At 44.2% G+C, this 18,724-nt stretch overlaps 1 protein-coding gene across 6 annotated transcripts in view; it reads left to right on the forward strand.

Moving 5' to 3' along the window:
* Positions 1 to 18,143, forward strand: part of DIS3L (DIS3 like exosome 3'-5' exoribonuclease) — a 28,663-nt gene extending 10,520 nt beyond the window's left edge. For all 6 annotated transcript variants that reach the window (XM_081171078.1, XM_081171079.1, XM_081171076.1 and 3 more), the window contains exons 4-17: positions 86 to 221; positions 1,174 to 1,350; positions 5,150 to 5,228; positions 6,296 to 6,475; positions 7,098 to 7,267; positions 7,360 to 7,521; positions 9,202 to 9,449; positions 10,774 to 10,866; positions 13,881 to 14,414; positions 15,346 to 15,500; positions 15,612 to 15,790; positions 16,536 to 16,681; positions 17,314 to 17,488; positions 17,575 to 18,143. In XM_081171078.1, coding sequence (XP_081027204.1) covers positions 86 to 221; positions 1,174 to 1,350; positions 5,150 to 5,228; positions 6,296 to 6,475; positions 7,098 to 7,267; positions 7,360 to 7,521; positions 9,202 to 9,449; positions 10,774 to 10,866; positions 13,881 to 14,414; positions 15,346 to 15,500; positions 15,612 to 15,790; positions 16,536 to 16,681; positions 17,314 to 17,488; positions 17,575 to 17,883 — 2,743 coding nt within the window. In that variant the 3' untranslated portion in view covers positions 17,884 to 18,143. The remainder of the gene's footprint in view (positions 1 to 85; positions 222 to 1,173; positions 1,351 to 5,149; positions 5,229 to 6,295; positions 6,476 to 7,097; positions 7,268 to 7,359; positions 7,522 to 9,201; positions 9,450 to 10,773; positions 10,867 to 13,880; positions 14,415 to 15,345; positions 15,501 to 15,611; positions 15,791 to 16,535; positions 16,682 to 17,313; positions 17,489 to 17,574) is intronic.
* Positions 18,144 to 18,724: the final 581 nt, after the last annotated feature.

The raw sequence follows: 18,724 nt of genomic DNA on the forward strand, positions 1-18,724 counted from the left end.
AATGACTCAGTCTTACACATTTATGATGTCAAGGCAAAAATGTAACAGGACATGGAGTGGTAATTGTGAAGGTTTGCTCTCCTAGGAGTATTTACAATGCATCCGTTTGGTACTATAATCACTTTGCGGGTCAGATGCCCATCGTCATGGTAACAGATGATGAAGATTCCATCCAGCAACTTGGAAGTGAAACAGAAGGTGTTTTTGTGATTTCATTCAAGGTAATCTTTCTGTACTGTAATGGCAAATGAAACAATTCAGTACTTGATGTTTGCCTGCAGAAATGCCTCTGTGCCTTTTATTCACTTGTTTGCATTAAAGCGACATGGATAGGATGGACCCGTTTTGTAGTAAAACATCAGAACTGTTCGGTAACACACAAGGGCATGGAAAAGTAAATGTTCCTTCTAGAGAGAAAGGAGATGACGTAAATGTTCTCTTAACACAGCTTAGTTCTTCCTAAAGCCTTATATAGTCACATACCTTTACGAGATCAAATTATTTCATCTTGCTCCTGCTCCATTTCTTGGGATTGGCAAATACTACGTACAGTGGTACCTTGCAAGACGAATGCCTCGCAAGACGAAAAACTCGCTAGACGAAAGGGTTTTCTGTTTTTTGAGTCGTTCCGCAAGACGATTTTCCCTATGGGCTTGCTTCGCAAGACGGAAACGTCTTGCAAGTTTGTTTCCTTTTTCTTAACACCGTTAATACAGTTGCGACTTGACTTTGAGGAGCAACTCATAGAACGCGGTGTGGTAGCCTTTTTTGAGGTTTTTAAAGACTTTGGTGATTTTTTAAGCTTTTCCAAAACTTCCCCGACACCGTGCTTCGCAAGACAAAAAAAATCGCAAGGCGACAAAACTCGTGGAACGAATTAATTTCGTCTTGCGAGGCACCACTGTATGTGGCTCTTCAGAGGGATGGCTTAGCTCTTTGCATCCCTGTATTTTAGCAGATACAGTTGCCGTCTTTATTGAGAGATCCATTGTGGTACATGGTTAAGATTGAACATGGAGCAGCAGGATGACCCAGTAATTTCACTAATTTCACTTTAGGATTACTATTTCTGCCTTATTTATTAGGGCTTCCAACATGGACTGGTCCTGTTATGAATTGCCCGTTTACGAATTACAGGAATAATCTCCTTCCGCTTTTTCTGTCTGTGCACAGAATTATCTGGACAACTTTTGGCCTGACTTAAAAGCTGCTCACGAGCTTTTTGAGTCTATAGTCCACTCACGGCGCGAACGGGAGAATGAAAGTCAAGAGAATCACGGAAGGGAGTACCCTGAACATGTCCCTGTGGAAATGCTGGAAGCAGGGATCAAATCGGGGAGATACATACAGGTTCTGTTTTATTTCTTTATTTCATTTTTTAAAGTATTCCCTGCTTTTTGAGGAACTTACTTCACAAAGCAGCATACAATCTCCAATTAAAAAAAACAAGTTCGCATGACAATAAAACATGAAAATACAGAATATGGTACAGCTAAACAGTAAACCAGTATGAAAAGAAAGAGTGTATAAATATCAAACATAATGCAGATCATAAAAAAATAGTTTTAAGGCATAAAAGCCAACAAGAGTTAAAATCTGCAGATTTGAAATAGTCTGATTTGAGAAGAAAAGTTCTCAGCAGTCATAGAAAATGGAGCAATGTTGGGGCTTGTTTCACTTCTAACGGAAGAGAATTTAAGAGAACTGGTGCCTAATTGCTCAAAGCACATGCCTGAGTCCCACTATGCTTTACTGCAGAGGCACCAGCAAGAGATCTTCATCCATAGATCTAAGTGAGCAGGCTAGGGAGAGGCAGTTTCTCAGATGTGCATAGGAAAATGAAAGCCTGCCATTAAATAACTGAGTATTTTTTCACAGAGCCAAAACCTTTCCAGATCAGTCTGATGGACAGTTGGTTTCATGGCTGTTAACTCCACCAATACAACATGTAGTGAACATAAGAAGAGCCTACTGGATCAGGCCAGTGACTCATCTAGTCCAGCATCCTATTTTCACAATGAGCAATGTTGTAAACAAAAAATGCCCTTTTCCCTTATGGGGTATCCAAGAGCCCATGTAGAGTCCTTACGTAGGTTCCCTATTGGTAGGAGAAGATAACAGAGGCCAACCAGAGAATATTGAGAAGCAAAGCAGCTAGTAAGCTTGATCTTTATTGATCTGCTGCAACAGGGTGCTCCCCTCACCCGCAGGAGAGGAGGAGGAACCCAGAAAAATGGCACGCAAGGCCTTATAAAGACTTTGAAATTGTCACCCTGTAGATCAAGACCACCCCCAGAAACATCATACATACATCATAGAAGGGGTGTAATCTAAGACCACCCCTCAGATACATCACACATCACAAAAAAGGCGACCTAAAACAGAAATTTGAATGTTGTTTTTCTCCTGTCATTGTTTATCTCCTGTCTGGCAGGTTACTTGATTGGATTTCCTGGGGAGCCTGGCCAGTCTTTTGTAATGATAAATACTTAGTTCCTGGGCCAGGTCACAGGCTCACACCCTTTTCATACCTTAAATGTGCCCTTAAGACAGGATTTGTGAGGAAAGAGACAATGGGGAGGTTTCCCACTTCGACCTTGCAGAGAAAACATTTGCTGAGTTTAGGAATCAAAATGGTTCCAGGTCGGTCTTCCTGTGCTGATCTATGTACATGCTTGGTTGGTACACTTATGAGCATTGCTATATATCTAAGCCCTCAAAATTCCTATCACACCAACCAGATGCCTCTGGGAAGCCCACAAGCAGAACCTGGACACAAGAGCTCTCTCCCCTCCTGTGCTTTCCCAGCAACTGGTAATCATAGCATACTGCTTACCAGTATGGTGGCAGAACATTGCCTCCAATAGTGTGAGCTCAAACAGTCAGAACTTTCCATCTTTTTGAAGTTACCCCATGTGATCTTGGCAGGGTGAAAGCACCCAGTGATACGAGAAGAAAAATAGATGAAGCAAATTGTACACGCTGCAGTAATAGTAATAAGAATAATAAGCAATTTTGCAAGATTTCTAACACAACGTTTTTAAAAGTTTGGAGGCTGGACTTTGAAATGGAAAATTTTATGGGCTCTTTCTGCCACAAAAAGGTACTAAATCCAAAACTGACGCTGGAACAGTGAAACAGCAAGCAAGGAGGTCAGTTTTCATAATATTTCTGTAAAATGCTCAGAGGATAATGATTAGAGTAGGGATATAAAACAGACAACACTGGGAAACTTTGTTCCTGCAAATAAGCTCCCTTCGATATCACTTGGCTTGGTTTCCCCCTTGCCCTTTTGCCCCGTAATGGACAGTGTCTCTGTGGGAAAAGATAGACTGGAGTCTTTTGCTGAAATGTCGGCAGTGGCCTTTATAGCTCATTACAGTGTTGATAGGGAAAGAAGCAAGATCAGTTGCAAGATCTGGCATTGTGTACAGAAAGTATTTATTTCAGTTAATTTGAATCCTGCTCTCCCCATCAAAGATGCCAGAGCAGCTAACAAGACAAAATATAAAAACACTCAGGATCACATCGTTAATAAAATGAGCACAGTGGACAGAATGTTGCAAATTTTAAAGAAGAAGAAAATAGTAATAACCAGCCAGATGGCTGTACAAATATTTGCGAGAGCAAAGAAGTCCAGGAAGGGACAAAAAGTTGCTAACAAGGATCCAAATGGATCTCCTGGGGTAGGTGAGTTCTGTAACCCAGGTACAGTGGTACCTCGGGTTACATACGCTTCAGGTTACAGACTCCGCTAACCCAGAAATATTACCTTGGGTTAAGAACTTTGCTTCAGGATGAGAACAGATATTGTGCTCCGGCGGCGTGGCGGCAGCAGGAGGCCCCATTAGCTAAAGTGGTGCTTCAGGTTAACAACAGTTTCAGGTTAAGAACGGGCCTCCGGAATGAATTAAGTACTTAACCCGAGGTACCACTGTACTCCCACCAAGACAGCTTCCCCATCTCCCCACCAACTGTGCCTCGGACATAGGCAGAATACACTAGAGCTGGAGTTGCCATTGTGGCACCCATTGGTGCAATGGCACCCTTGAGGTCTTCCCTTCAGGCCTTTGAGCTCCCCGCTGCCCTGCCTTGCTCACTGCCCCCTTGGTCCTAAGGTGGTGAGAACAATGACTTTTTTCTCCATTTCAGAGCTGAAAAAGGAAGTGGGAAGAGTGACCCTCCTTCCCACTTCCTCTTTCAGCTCTATGCCTTTTTCAAGGCTCAGATTAATCCTATTGGATCTGACTTTTAACCGTGTGCCCCGAAAAAGCGAAGTGTGTGCATATGCACTTTCCCTTTTCCTGTCTCTTGGGTGCTGATCTGGGAGTGTGGGGAGAGAAGTGATCAGAGGGGTTAATGCCCACAGCACTTGCTCAAAAATCCAAATGTGTCCTCCGGTGTAAAAAGACACTAGAGAGTTTCTTCCACTGCGTTAACGGGATTGGCAGGCTCTTAAAGGAATTGGTAGCCCTTAAAAAGTTTCCAAGTCACTTAACAAACAGAGCTTTGATGCTGATAACCTGGACAACGTGGTAGGCATTGCAGCCAAAACAACAGGACAGTCGCATGGCCCAGCAAGATGGTCCCCGTCAGAACTTTTGCAGCAGTGATTTGAGCCAGGGAGGTTTCTGAATGCTTTCTTGGGACAGTTCCACAGGTTAAGGTAATCCAGACAAGAGATAACTAAAGTGAGCATCACTGTGACCAAATCCACTTTCTCCGGGCATAATTTGACAGGTTAACTGGGCAAAGGCATTCCAAACTACATCCACCACCTGGAACCTCAAGCAGCAATGCTGGCTCCAAGAGCACTCCCAAACTTTAAAAAGGATTTTTTAGATGGAGTGCAACTCCATCCAAAACAGGCAGCAGCAATTCTCATGATTGGCATTATTTCTGGGCAGGAACACCTCTGTCTTGTCCAGGTTAAGTTTCAGTTTATTGGCCAAAATGCTGGGCTCACTGATTCTAGACAACGGTTCAAACTTTCTCCTGTCTCCCTGGAACTTATAGAAAGTGTAGGCAGGGAGCAGAGAGAGAAAGAGCTGGGTGTCATTAGCAAGTTACAGTACTACAGAGCCGAATTTAACATAGCCTTGTATATTTGTATTGGCTGTGCCTGGTTCTGAATTCTAATTTATTCTAGGGGGTCCTGAATGTGAACAAGCACAGAGCGCAGGTTGAAGCATTTGTGCGACTTCAAGGAACTAGCAACAAAGAAAAAGGTGAGAACAGATTCCATGCTTTCAGTTTGACTAGTGAACTGGGTTTTGCTAGGTTTTTCCTTCTGCAAAGTACAGCTTGGCTTACTTTGCTGGGTCATCTGGGTCTACTTTGCCATGCAGCACTTACTTTTCTGGAATCCTCTTTCTCTCTCTCTCTCTCTCTCTCTCTCTCTCTCTCTCTGAGGTTCCTAGTGGTCTAGACCAGCATAGGCAAACTCGGCCCTCCAGATGTTTTGGAACTACAACTCCCATCACCCCTAGCTAACAGGACCAGTGGTCAGGGATGATGGGAGTTGTAGTCCCAAAACTTCTGGAGGGCCGAGTTTGCCTTTGTCTGGTCTAGACTGAACAGGTTGCCTCATAGTGAGAGTTGATTAAAGGGTGGTAGCTGCCTCATACTGAATAGTTTCTTCATTCCTCACACTGCTGCAATTCTGCTTTAGAGCAGGTATTCTCTTGGGTTTCAGCTGTCCTCTGCAATCAGGTTTTACAGATTCTCAGGGGTAGATCTTTTTGCCACTTTCCACAGAACAGTGGGGAGAGGAAATAAATAATGTGATTTATTTCCTAGGGTTCTCCCTTTGCCAGGAAAGCCCCCTCCAAATGATTCCCCCTTAAATGATCAGATCAATATTTCAACAGGAAGGGATTGGATTGTGCTCAAAATGAATAAGGGGATGTCCTGTAATATGGGACAGTTCTTTGAAAGTAAAGGACACTTGGCAACCATAATATTATGTATCCAGTTATTCTCTTGACATAGAATTTATGTTTGGCCCTATAAATCTCTATATGTGGTTTTTCACATTTAGTTATGAGAGTGGCTTTATGAGTTTCAGAAGTTCATCTTGTATATAGATGAACACCAGTGATTAGGAAACAGGCAGTGTGGCTTGGAAGCTGTGTGCATTCTTAAAATGTATTTATTTATTTATCTGTGAGGCCAGCTAAGTCCCACCCCCCTATTTTATATAAGAAAATGCCAAAAAAGAATCAGACTTCGAGAAATAGGAATCTGCTGTCTGCTCTAGGTTCCACTGAGTCATTCCTCCTTTCTTTGCACCCAGATCTCAAAAATGATGTCCTCATTTATGGCACCAAAGCTCGAAACAGAGCAATTCATGGTGATGTGGTAGCAGTTGAATTACTCCCCAAGAGCGAGTGGAAGGGACGGACTGCCGCCCTTTGTGAGAACGAGACTGAAGAGAAGACTTCTGGGGAGGTTTACGGTGAACCTATGCCCACAGGTAAGTGTAGAGAGCAAGCTACCTGAAAGACTGTTTGCCTCTGTAAAGACGTGTAAAAGCACTTCAGTCACCTGGGGAAATTCTACCTTTGGCATTGCACCCTACAGAACATCATAGGGCTGTGAGCTGGAAACAGGCATTTTCCCCTACATTTCCATGGTTTGTGCTTTGCAGAACAAATTCTGAGCAAGTTGTCACTGACATCATGTTAATACGCATTGCTACCCTGTTCAAGCTTTAGCAGCCACTCAGCTGACAACTTTTTAGTTGTATTTGGTTTACTTGGGGTGTGTTGAAGTTTGTAAATTGTAGTGGTGTCCCCTGGGCCTGAGATTGTTATTCCAATCTTGCTAGGAAGGGCCATTGTAAAAACAAGCTCATATTTAAGAAGAAGAAATTATTGATCTTGTCTGAAATGCACTGTAGCATTGTAAAGTGGCAAGCTAGTCCTGTAAGAACACTTCGCAGACCTACTGTATCATTTTATCAATTGCCTTATTGCCTCTTGGGCATGATAGATCTTCCTGTAAATGGATTTATCTATAATATCTTCCTTATCATGCGTTTTGCTTCTGCTTCCAAGGGATTGATGTATAATCACAGCATTATTCCACTTTCAAAGGTAAAGTTGTTGGCATCATACAGAAGAACTGGCGTGATTATGTGGTCACTTTTCCATCCAAAGAAGAGAGCCAGTCGCACGGCAAAAATGCACAGAAAGTCCTTGTGACACCGTGGGATTACAGAATCCCCAAGATCAGAATTAGCACGCAGCAAGCTGAGGCTCTACAGGTAAAACAGTTCCTTGGTGCATAAATGTCAACCAAGTTCCAATCTGCATTTGCTAATCATGGGTTTTCTGTTGACTTGGTGTTTCACAACAGGACTTCCGGGTTATCGTGCGTATCGATTCTTGGGAGTCGACATCGGTGTATCCAAATGGGCATTTTGTGCGTGTTTTAGGGCGGATAGGAGATCTTGAGGGAGAAATTCAGACTATCCTGGTGGAAAACAGCATCTCTGTGAGCCCTTTCTCCGAAGCGCAGGTTGGTCTGCATTTGCTTTTAATACTTCAGCTGGTAAATGGTAATTGTATATTTGTTCCCAATGGTTTGGTAATAACAGCAATTGGTACAGTGCAGTCTGTTCAATTGCATGAAACACATACTAGGTGTACTGGAGAAATGCCATACTATTTCAGGTAATAGATAGTGTGGGTGATGGTCTATGCGAATGTCCATTATTATTATTATTATTATTATTATTATTATTATTATTATTATTATTATTAATTTATTTATTTATTTATTGTCAAGGCTGGCCCAAACCTTCCATACAAAGGTAACCTCAGACAAAAGCAGCAATTGAATTCTGCAGCCTTTGTAAATAGTGCAAATTTGCTTATTTTTTGGGAGGGGGAAACTGTTCTGCTTCTGTTAGTCATGGAATTTGCAAGAGCTCTGCAGTGAAATGTATTTTGTAGTGAAAGTGGAGATTCTTGACAGAGGCTTTGCAACTTAAGGATTGCCCACGAAACACAGACCTCTTCCCAAGAATTCACACACCATTAAATAGATGTGATTGATGTATGTCTGTTTTGAATTAATTTGCTGTAAATTACATTTCATTGTCTTGTTTGAATGATGTCTTTGTGTTTTAACCTTTGGGAGCTGACCTGGGATGAAAAGTGGCATAGAAGTAAACTATAACCGAACCAGGCATGGAGAGGCTGAAAAAGGTCTGCAAGACCTTTGCCATTGCTGCCTAACCGCTACCAGCTGGCATTCAACAGGTTTCACCTGCTCCCTTTCAAACCTATTGCTACAGCTGAGGGCTAGAAACCTGCTTTTAAAATCAATAAATAAAACTATGCTCTCAGGGTGCTGAATTCTGCACCCAGTATCAAGTTCCACATTTGCTTGATGCAGCAGGCCTGTTTATGGCTCTCTTGCTGTTAGCGGTTTGAGATAAAAGCAGTTTTTATTTATTTGTTTATTATACATATATCCCGGCTTTCCTCTTGGAAAGGTGACATATGTGGTTCTCCTCCTCTCCATTTTATCCTCACAGAGTAGGTTAGGTGAAGAGATGATGACTGGCCCAAGGTCACCTAGTGACCTTCCTGGCTGAGTGGGGATTTGAACCCTGGTCTCCAGGGTCCTAGTCAGACACTATAACAGCTATAGCCGCCCAGAGGGACTGGGGCAACCCAAATGGGTGGGGTACAAATAATACAATTATTATTATTATACAGTACAGTCATACCTTGTTTGATGAACGCCTTGGCACTCGTATCTTTTGGCTCCCGAATGCCGCAAACCCAGAAGTGAGTGTTGCAGTTTGCGAACGTTCTTTGGAACCCAAACGTCCGCTGCGGCTTCTGATTGACTGCAGAAGTTTCCTGCAGCCCATCGGAAGCCGCATCTTGGTTTCCAAACATTTTGGAAGTCGAATGGACTTCCAAAACGGATTCCATTCGACTTCCGAGGTACGACTGTACTAAGCACTGCAGAGTTGTGTTAGAGCAGTGCTGAATTTAAGGTGTCATGTTAGAAAAGCAAACTCTGCCCCTTGCACTGAAGGGATCTGATGTACTGTGATTTCAGTATAAACAGGGGGCAAAGCTGCCTCCAGCAGGTTTTACTCGCTGACTCTTAGAGAGGATACGAATGAAGTGTTATTTTTTCAATCTAAAATCTCTGACGGGCAGGACTTTCCTCCTGCAGATGTGTGAGATGCCAGTTGTTGTCCCAGAGAAGCCATGGAAAGTGGCTCCAGAAGAAGAGCTCAAGCGTGTGGATCTGAGGGAGACCCACTTAGTCTTCAGCATTGATCCAAAAGGCTGCGAAGATGTGGACGACGCCCTGTCCATTAGAACCCTGCCTAATGGAAACCTGGAGCTAGGGGTTCACATTGCAGACGTGACTCACTTCGTGGCTGCAAACTCTTACACAGATATTGAGGCAAGAGCAAGGTGGGTTGGATTCTGGGGTAGAAGCTGAAAGCTTTAATATTTATTGTCGCAATACAGTGGTACCTCCGGTTGCGGATGGGATCCGTTCCGGAGCTCCGGTCAGATCCCGAGGTTTCCGCAACCGGAGGTGCCTGTTCTGCGCATGCACACAGCGCGATAGAGCACTTCTGTGCATGCACGCGCAGCAAAACCCGGAAATATACTTCCGGGTTTGCCGCATGCGTATCCTGAAGGATACATAACAAGAGGGGCATGTAAGTAGAGGTACCACTGTATATATAAACCAGTTAAAACAAAGTACCTAAGTGAACAAGGTTATATAAAATAACATAGGAAAATCAATTTGAAAACAAGATTGCGAAGCATAATAATAGTACAGTGGTACCTCAGGTTTAGTGCTTAATTTGTTCCGGAGGTCCGTTCTTAACCTGAAACTGTTCTTAACCTGAAGCACCACTTTAGCTAATGGGACCTCCTGCTGCTGCCATGCCGCCGGAATACAATTTCTGTTCTCATCCTGAAGCAAAGTTCTTAACCTACAGAGTCTGTAACCTGAAGCGTATGTAACCCGAGGTACCACTGTACTTCATTGTGCACATCCACAACATAGAATTAAAGCACTTTGACAGTCATAGCTTCCCCCAAAGAGTCCTGGGAATTATAGTTTACCCCTTGCTGAGCTGCAGTTCCCAGCAGACTTAACAAACTACTTTCCAGGAAGGGGAAGTCATGACTGTTAAAGTGCTATAAATGAATGGTACGGACCTGTATATTGTATTAACTGGCAGGGGGAGAAAATGAATGATTGTTCTTTTGATAGTGATTTCAATAGCCAATACCAAGAATGTAATATACTTCTGAAATGAACAGTAGTGACTAAATACTGCAGCATAGGAGATGGCAGAATCAGTCACTCGTGTCGTCAGAGGGAAATCTTTTCTTGTAACTGTGAAAGCTCTGTTTAGATGTACAATTGCCCAAAATTGATTTTAATATTTTTGCTGCTGTTTTAGGCTGAAACTAATCTTAACATGTATGCTTGGGGTGTTTGTTTCTTACAGCTGCCAACTGCTCTTATTCTGAATTAGCAGTAGATATCAATATAAGTCACCCCACAGCAAAAGGGATTAAAGCATGGTTATTTTACGCATATACTAGTGTCACTGAAACAAATGTCTCTTGTCTACATTATAAATGGCCCGTCCTAAATTGTTTAGCACTCGCATTAGATAAACCAACCATGTTGCAATATGCGTCCAAATGTTCTGAAACTTTAAAGATGTGCAGTAGGAGCATTATAATAATTATTTCTCCAATTTTTCAGGGCTACTACTTACTACTTAGCAGATCGCCGTTACGACATGCTGCCTGCCGTCTTGAGTGCCAACTTATGTTCTCTTCTTGGGAATGTTGACAGGTGAGCTCTTAGCACTGACTTGCCCTAGCATCTCGGGTATTAGGACAAGTTCTTGGTGTTTTGCTTCTTCCTAGCCCCGACTCTTTGGGGGACCAAAATAACCCCTTGTAGCATTCTAATATTCTGCAACTTTTCTCAGTTTATGAGAAACGTTTCATACATAAAATGTTCTAGTGTGTTTTGCAAGCAAAGAAGTTTGGCCATTATTAGAATCTATTAAACTGCACATACTTAAAATATAATGATTAAATCAATTTCTCCGTCACTAGCCATTGTCTTTTCTCCCCTGTGCTGAAAATTGAAAGGGTGGAAACTAGGGGTGAACTTCATGTTTTTTCCAATGACTAACAAGTGGATTTTGCTAACACAGCTGTTTATGATTCATAAAAGCTTCCCATGTTATGAATGTCAAACCAACTGAACTCTGTTTCTCTCTTGCTTGAAACTATTATTATTATTTATTTATTGAAGTTATATACCTCCCTATACCTGGGGGTCTCAGGGCAGTTCACAGAATAAAATCAAGATATAAAACCACAAAATACATAATAAAAACAACCCCCCCCCAAAAAAAATCGAAAGGGCATAGGATATAAATCAGATCAACCAAAGGCCTGGTTAAAAATGTTTTTGCCTGGTGCCTAAAGGTACCGTATTTTTCGCTCTATTGGACGCACCGGACCACAGGACGCACCTAGTTTTTAGAGGCGGAAATCAAGGAAAAAAATATTATCCCCCCCCAGCCCCAAAGAGCAACGGACAGGCTGCATGCAGCCTGTCCACTTCTCCCAGAGCTTCTCGGGGCTGCGGGGGAAGCCCGGGTTACCCCCCCCCCAGCCCCAAAGAGCAAAGAAGCCAAGACAGCGCACGGGATCCATGGCCGCGCAACCTCTCCAGCCAGGAGCTAAACCTCTCCAGTGCAGCTAAAGAAGACAAGGCAGCAAGCGCGATCCATCCCGCTCACTGCCTTGGCTTCTTCTTTAGCCTTGCACAGCATCTTTAGTCTTGCGCAATGGGATGGATTGCGCCCGCTGTCCACCGGGGCTGGACTAGATGACTCCTGGGGTTCCCTTCCAACCCTGCAATTCTATGACCTCGGAAGGTGTTTGGGGTCTCCACCACTGGAGGCTTTTAAGCAGCGGTTGGGGGACCATCTGCCTGGCGTTCTTTAGCTGTGATTCCTACATTGTGAGGGGGCTGGGCTAGATGACCCTTGGGTGGCCCTCCCAACTCTATACAGTCCTACAGTTCTGCGGCAGGAGATCCACAGCCACTTCACACAATGCCCACTCCCAATTTGTACCCCCCTACCTGCCACACTTCCCCCACCCCACTTAAGCTGAGGGAATTCCTGCCCAGAGAAACTCCCAGCAATCAAGGAGGAGGAATCCGCTGCAGCCGTGAGCAGCGGTGGATCCATGGTCCCCTTCCTTCTCTCCTCCGTAGTTGCTTTGAAGCAGGAAAGTGGGAGAGGAGCTGCTTACACGAGTGTAAGCTGCTCCCCTCCCACTTTGCTGCTTCAAAGCAATCACGGAGGAGGGAATCCGCTGAAGCCTCCAGCAGGGGAGGATCCATGGTCCCCTTCCTTCCCTCCTCCGTGGTTGCTTTGAAGGAGGAAAGTGGGAGAGGAGCTGCTTACACGAGTGTAAGCTGCTCCCCTCCCACTTTGCTGCTTCAAAGCAATCACGGAGGAGGGAATCCGCTGAAGCCTCCAGCAGGGGAGGATCCATGGTCCCCTTCCTTCCCTCCTCCGTGGTTGCCTTGAAGGAGGAAAGTGGGAGAGGAGCTGCTTACACGAGTGTAAGCTGCTCCCCTCCCACTTTGCTGCTTCAAAGGGAGCCCGGGAGGAGGGAATCTGCTGCAGCCTCGAGCAGCGAAGAGGATCCATGGGTCCCCTCTTTCCTTCCTCCGTGGTTGTTTTGAAGCAGGAAAGTGGGAGAGGAGCTGCTTACACGAGTGTAAACTGCCCCCCTCCCACTTTCCTGCTTCAAAGCAATTACGGAGGAGGAATCCGAAAGTGGGAGAGGAGCTGCTTACACGAGTGTAAGCTGCTCCCCTCCCACTTTGCTGCTTCAAAGGGAGCCCGGGAGGAGGGAATCTGCTGCAGCCTCGAGCAGCGAAGAGGATCCATGGGTCCCCTCTTTCCCTCCTCCGTGGTTGCTTTGAAGAAGGAAAGTGGGAGAGGAGCTGCTTACACGAGTGTAAGCTGCTCCCCTCCCACATTGCCGCTTCAAAGCAATCACGGAGGAGGGAATCCGCTGAAGCCTCCAGCAGCGAAGAGGATCCATGGTCCCCTTCCTTCCCTCCTCCGTGGTTGCTTTGAAGCAGGAAAGTGGGAGAAGAGCTGCTTACACGAGTGTAAGCTGCTCCCCTCCCACATTGCCGCTTCAAAGGGAGCCCGGGAGGAGGGAATCTGCTGCAGCTTCCCCCACCTCCCGCAGAAGCCGTGCGCTCTTTAAAGGGGCTGTGCGACTTCTCCTGGCTTTTCTGGGAGGTGGGGGAATTCCCCCACCTCGGAGAAAAGCCCGCAGGAGCCGCGCAGCCTTTAAAGAGGGTGCCGCTCTTGGGGGCTTTTCCCCCAGGAGGGAGAAGGGACTGCTGCAGCCAGTCACTCCCTTCTCCCTCCTAGAGAAAAGCCCGCAGGAGCGCACGAAGCTTGTGTGCGGCTCTTGAGGGCTTTTCCCGCCTGCCTCCCCCCTGCATTCGCTCCATAGGACGCACACACATTTTCCCTTGCTTTTTAGGAGGGAAAAAGTGCGTCCTATGGTGCGAAAAATACGGTATATAATGAAGGTGCCAGGTGAACTTCCCTGGGGAGAGCATTCCACAGACAGGGAGCCACTGCAGAGAAGGCCCTGCTCTTGTGTTGCCACCCTCCGAACCTCTTGAGGAGGAGGCATACGAAGAAGGGCCTCAGAAGATGATCTCAGGGTCTGGGTATGTTCATATGGAAAGAGGCTACATGATGGTCAGAATTGTCATTGATAAATCAGCAATGTTGTTTTATTTTCAAGGTATGCTGTGAGTGTCATTTGGGAACTTGAAAAAACTTCCTATGAAATAAAGGAGGTTTGGTACCACAGAACCATCATTCGCTCTTCCTACAAACTGTTTTATGAGGCGGCCCAGGCATTGCTGGATGGAGACTTGACAGTGGCCGATGAAATTCTGGAGCTCAAAGATATGGGCGAAGATACGAGGAAACAGAAGTTAGATGAGCTGACCTGGGCCATAGGGAAGCTGACTGATGTAGCCCGGCATATTCGAGCTAAGAGGGACAGCTGCGGAGCACTGGAATTGGAAGGGGTCGAGGTCAGAGTGCTACTGGATGACAAAAAGAACATCGACGACCTCATCCCTCGGCAGCCGCTGGAAGTCCACGAAACGATTGCCGAATGTATGATTCTCGCAAACCATTGGGTGGCCAAGAAGATATGGGAGACTTTCCCTCACCAAGCCCTCCTGCGCCAACACCCACCCCCACGGCAGGAGTTTTTTTCAGAGCTCCGAGAATGTGCTGGAACAAAAGGCTTCTTCATAGATACACGGCAAGTTGAATCAGGGCTTACTAGTCCAGGCCTTCCTTAAGCTGCAGAGTAGTTGTTTTCCAAAATATCTCCAAGTACAATGCGGCTCTGGGTGCCCAAATCATCTGCATTTTCAGAAACAGGCTGGGCTTATGCGTTGTTTATTTAATTAATTTATATATTTATATACCACCGTTTATCAAAAGATTCCAGGGTGGTACAGTGGTACCTCAGGTTACATACGCTGCAGGTTGCAGACTCCGCTAACCCAGAAATAGTACCTCAGGTTAAGAACTTTGCTTCAGGATGAGAACAGAAATCGTGCTCCGGTGGCACGGCAGCAGCAGGAGGCCCCATTAGCAAAAGGTTAAGAACAGTTTCAGGTTAAGAACGGACCCCCAGAACGAATTAAGTACTTAACCCGAGGTACCACTGTATAGAACATTAAGAACGTATTTTACAATTATGACATTGATATGCCACTCCAGAACCTGAGTTATCTTCTGGCAGCATTTTCATTGTTGAATATGTACAGATAAGGCACTTTGGGCTAGGAAAAAGGCTATTACGATCTTTCCAGCTACTCTACCCTTCTGTATTCAGAGTAGTCTGGTTGCAGGGTTAGAAGGCAGCCAGCTGGAGCTTGCCATAGAAGAGCTCGGTTGCAGCAACTTGAGTTTTGGACTGAAGTGCAGTTTCAAAGGCAGGGGAGGAGAGTGGCTTAGAAACTTTTCTCCATCTGCATCTTTAAAAACTTAGAGCTAGACCCCTTAACAACTGGTGTAGAACTGGAATTGCTCTGAGATTGTCTGTGCAGGTAAGTCCAAGACTAGTTTTAGGACAGGTTGGTGGCGTAGGTTCATTTGTGAAAGTTGTAGCAAGAAGCATATACATTACTGAAAAGTTCAAATAAATTGGTTTTCTGTTATCATTAATCCATTCATTTCGATAGGTCGAACAAAGCATTAGCTGACTCCCTGGATAAGGCAGTTGACCCATCCGATCCTCTGGTGAATAGGCTGCTGAGATCTATGGCCACACAGGCAATGTCTAACGCCTTGTATTTTTCAACTGGCTCTTGCCCCAAAGAAGAGTTCTTTCACTATGGTAACTGCTGTCGTTTGTTTCTTTCTGTGTGCTTTTAAAATCCCAGCTCCAACTCCTCCACTATTGTCTTCATGGCCTTTGTGTCCATTATTGCATCCTATTTTGCGGCAGGTCTTGCTCTTGATAAATACACCCACTTCACTTCACCAATTAGAAGATATGCTGATATAATAGTCCACCGGCTGCTGTTGGTGGCCACTTCGAAAGGAGATAAATCAGGCACCAAGGAGAACTTGCTTAGCAACAAAGAACTTGAAGAGCTATGTAGACACATCAACAACAGAAACAGGGTAAGACGATTAGTGAGCATGCATTTGGGTATGTTTATACAATAGATTCTCAGAGAGGCACATTTGACTTAGGCCACCATACATTTAAAGCGCTATGATGCAGTTTTAAAAATCATGGCTTTCCCCGTAAGAATTATGGGAGCTATGGTTTGTTAAGGGTGCAGAGAGTTGTTCAGAGATCCCTATTCCCCTCTTAAGAGTAGTTTAAAAACTATCCCTCTTCACAGGGGACTCTGGGAATTGTAGCAGTGGGAGGGGACTAGGGGTTTGTGAACAATTCTCAACACCCTCACAAAATACAGCTCCTAGACTCCTTTGGGGAAATCATGTTGAGCGCTTTAAATGTGTAGTATGAATGTGGATTTACTGTGAAGGTTGATTCACTGCAGTGAAGATGGAAGTTATTTTGAGGGAGGTTTGTCATCCCACTTGCTTTGGAAGCAGGCTAGTGCAAATAAATCACAATGATTTATGCAAATATTTAATTACATTAACCTAAAGAACATAAAGAAAAGGAAGAGAATGGACAAGACAGGAAGTCATTCCCAACCTTAAATGTTCTGGGACCCGGCTGCCTAAAGAACTGCCTCCATCCATATGAACCTACATAGGTTTTAAGGTCATTGTCTTGAGCTATGCTGTCTGGTTGACCAGATATCAAAACATCATAGGCAGGGCCTTTTTGGTAGTGGCACCAACATAGTGGAAACCCTCATTTCTAATCTAAATGGCTTTCTTTGGATAGGCCGCCCAGCATGCACAGAAGCAGTCCACTGAACTTTTCCAGTGTATGTACTTCAGAGATAAGAGTCTTGATGGAGATGAGCAGCGCACAGCAGACGGGATTATCTATTCAATCCGAACGAATGGCGTGCTTGTCTTTGTGCCAAGGTAAGGCAACTGTAGCTTGAGGCCAGACAAGCAAGTCCACATGGCAAGCTGCCTCTTTCTGGGCAATCTGGAACACACGGGAAGGATTACAGCATAGCAGCTTTTAATTTAACCCTGTGGGATTTGGTGGGGACATTTTTCTCAAATGACGTTGGGAGGAGGGGAAGTTGAATTCAGGAATCTAGGAAGCTGCCCTATTCAGTTAAACCACTTGTCTTTCTAACCAAATGCTGGTAGCAGCTCTCCCAACGTTTCAGACAGGAGTTTTTCCCAAATCCAATTGGAGATGCTGGATTGAACCTGGGACCTTCTCTGTTCAGAGCCTGTTCACTACTTAGATACAGCCCCCATGTGACAATGCTTTGAGCCTCTGGCATAGGGTGGGACAGAGCTCCACTGAATAAGTTCTCCTGCAACAGAGACTGCCTAGTCTTTCTGTTTTGTAAAAAAGCATGTTTTGTAATACTAATTGATACTTATTTTACATTTATTTTTGTTTTTTACTAATAGTTTTATTGAATTTTCTAAAAAGAAGTACCTACTTTAATCAATTAATTGCCTCAGGCTTTTTAACGATAAAGTTCACTGGCAATTGGATACTTTTTTGGGAACCTAATCTCTTTCTGTCACAGGTATGGAATTAAAGGGGCAGCCTATCTGAAAAATAAGGAAGGGTTGGTCCTCTCTTGTCAAGCCAATGGGAGCTGCAAATGGAAACCTGGTTGTCTCCAGCGCTTTCCTAGCAAAATTATCTCTGCTCCCACAGCTGAGGATCCTGTTACTCTGAACCTGTTTGACCATGTGGCGGTATGTAACGTATCTGCATTGAAATTACTCTCCTGTAACACAAGGAGGCAAAATAGAATCTTACTGTGTGCTTTTTCCACCCATAGGTAAAAATTTCCGTACAGAGTTCTCGTTGCCATACCGATCGCATTCAGTTGCATATAACAAGCTGCAAACCTTACAAGACACCGGAGTTGGAACTGTCTCAAAGCCCCCACATATCTAGAACAGATTTGGTACTGGAAGTAACGAAGACTGTGGAGGAGGCCCAGCTTGCTCATGACAAGGCCAAAACAAAGATGATAGAGGAAGAATATGAGGAGTATCGCCAGACTCGGGGTGTGAGCCTGTATCACTTGTTGGAGGAAATCAAGGAATTGGCCTTATTGGATGTATCTGCAGATAGTGGAGCATGAAAGCTCTCATGCAAGTGCTGTTCCTTTGGCCTGTCCTAAAAAAAAAATTCTAATATTTCTAAATGTATTACGTTATTTCAGTTGGCTCGGCTTTTGGTAAAACATGGTATAATACAATATCTCTATGAAAACAGGCAGCTATACATTAAAACACACTTGTAGCCATGGATGGTAATGAAATAGTACTTTGCCTTCTGTGAATTGAGTACATAAAATGGCAAATGTTTCAAAGCACCTCAGGGAATAAATAATAATTTGATGACAACCAAGTAGCTCTTTAAAATTTTACTCTCTGATAATGGAAGTGACTATACAGCAAAAGAATGTTACGCACTTCCCATTAATTTATATCCAGTATTTAGCATTTGGGTTGTTTTTTGTTTTCACCACCATTGAGTTGTACTCAAATGTACCTCCGAATTACGAAACCATGATCAAAACTCTTGAGTAACAACTTTAGCAATGACGCATATAAGAACTAAGTTTAGTTGAGATTTTGTATTTTTCTTTCTTCAGCCTCTCAGTTCAGACTAAGCTTTCCTACCTGCCATGTGGAAACCATCCAAGCAATGTGCAGGAATTCAGGATGGGATGAGGTCGCAGGAAAGGCTTATCTGAATTGACTCAGTTCTCATTCTAACACTGGATCGTGCCATTTTGTTACACTGCAAAGTAACCTTCCAGATATCCCAAACCATGCTCCTTTAATGAGCACTACTTTTATACGTAGCGTATCTAAAAGCTTGCACATAGATATCCCCTAATTTGCATGCTATGCCACTGAACATTACCTATTCTGCAAGATCAACCTATACAATATTTACCTACGCAGTATATTAGT

This window comes from Podarcis bocagei (assembly GCF_964188305.1).
Source record: "Podarcis bocagei genome assembly, chromosome: 14".
Taxonomy (NCBI): Eukaryota; Metazoa; Chordata; class Lepidosauria; order Squamata; family Lacertidae; genus Podarcis; species Podarcis bocagei.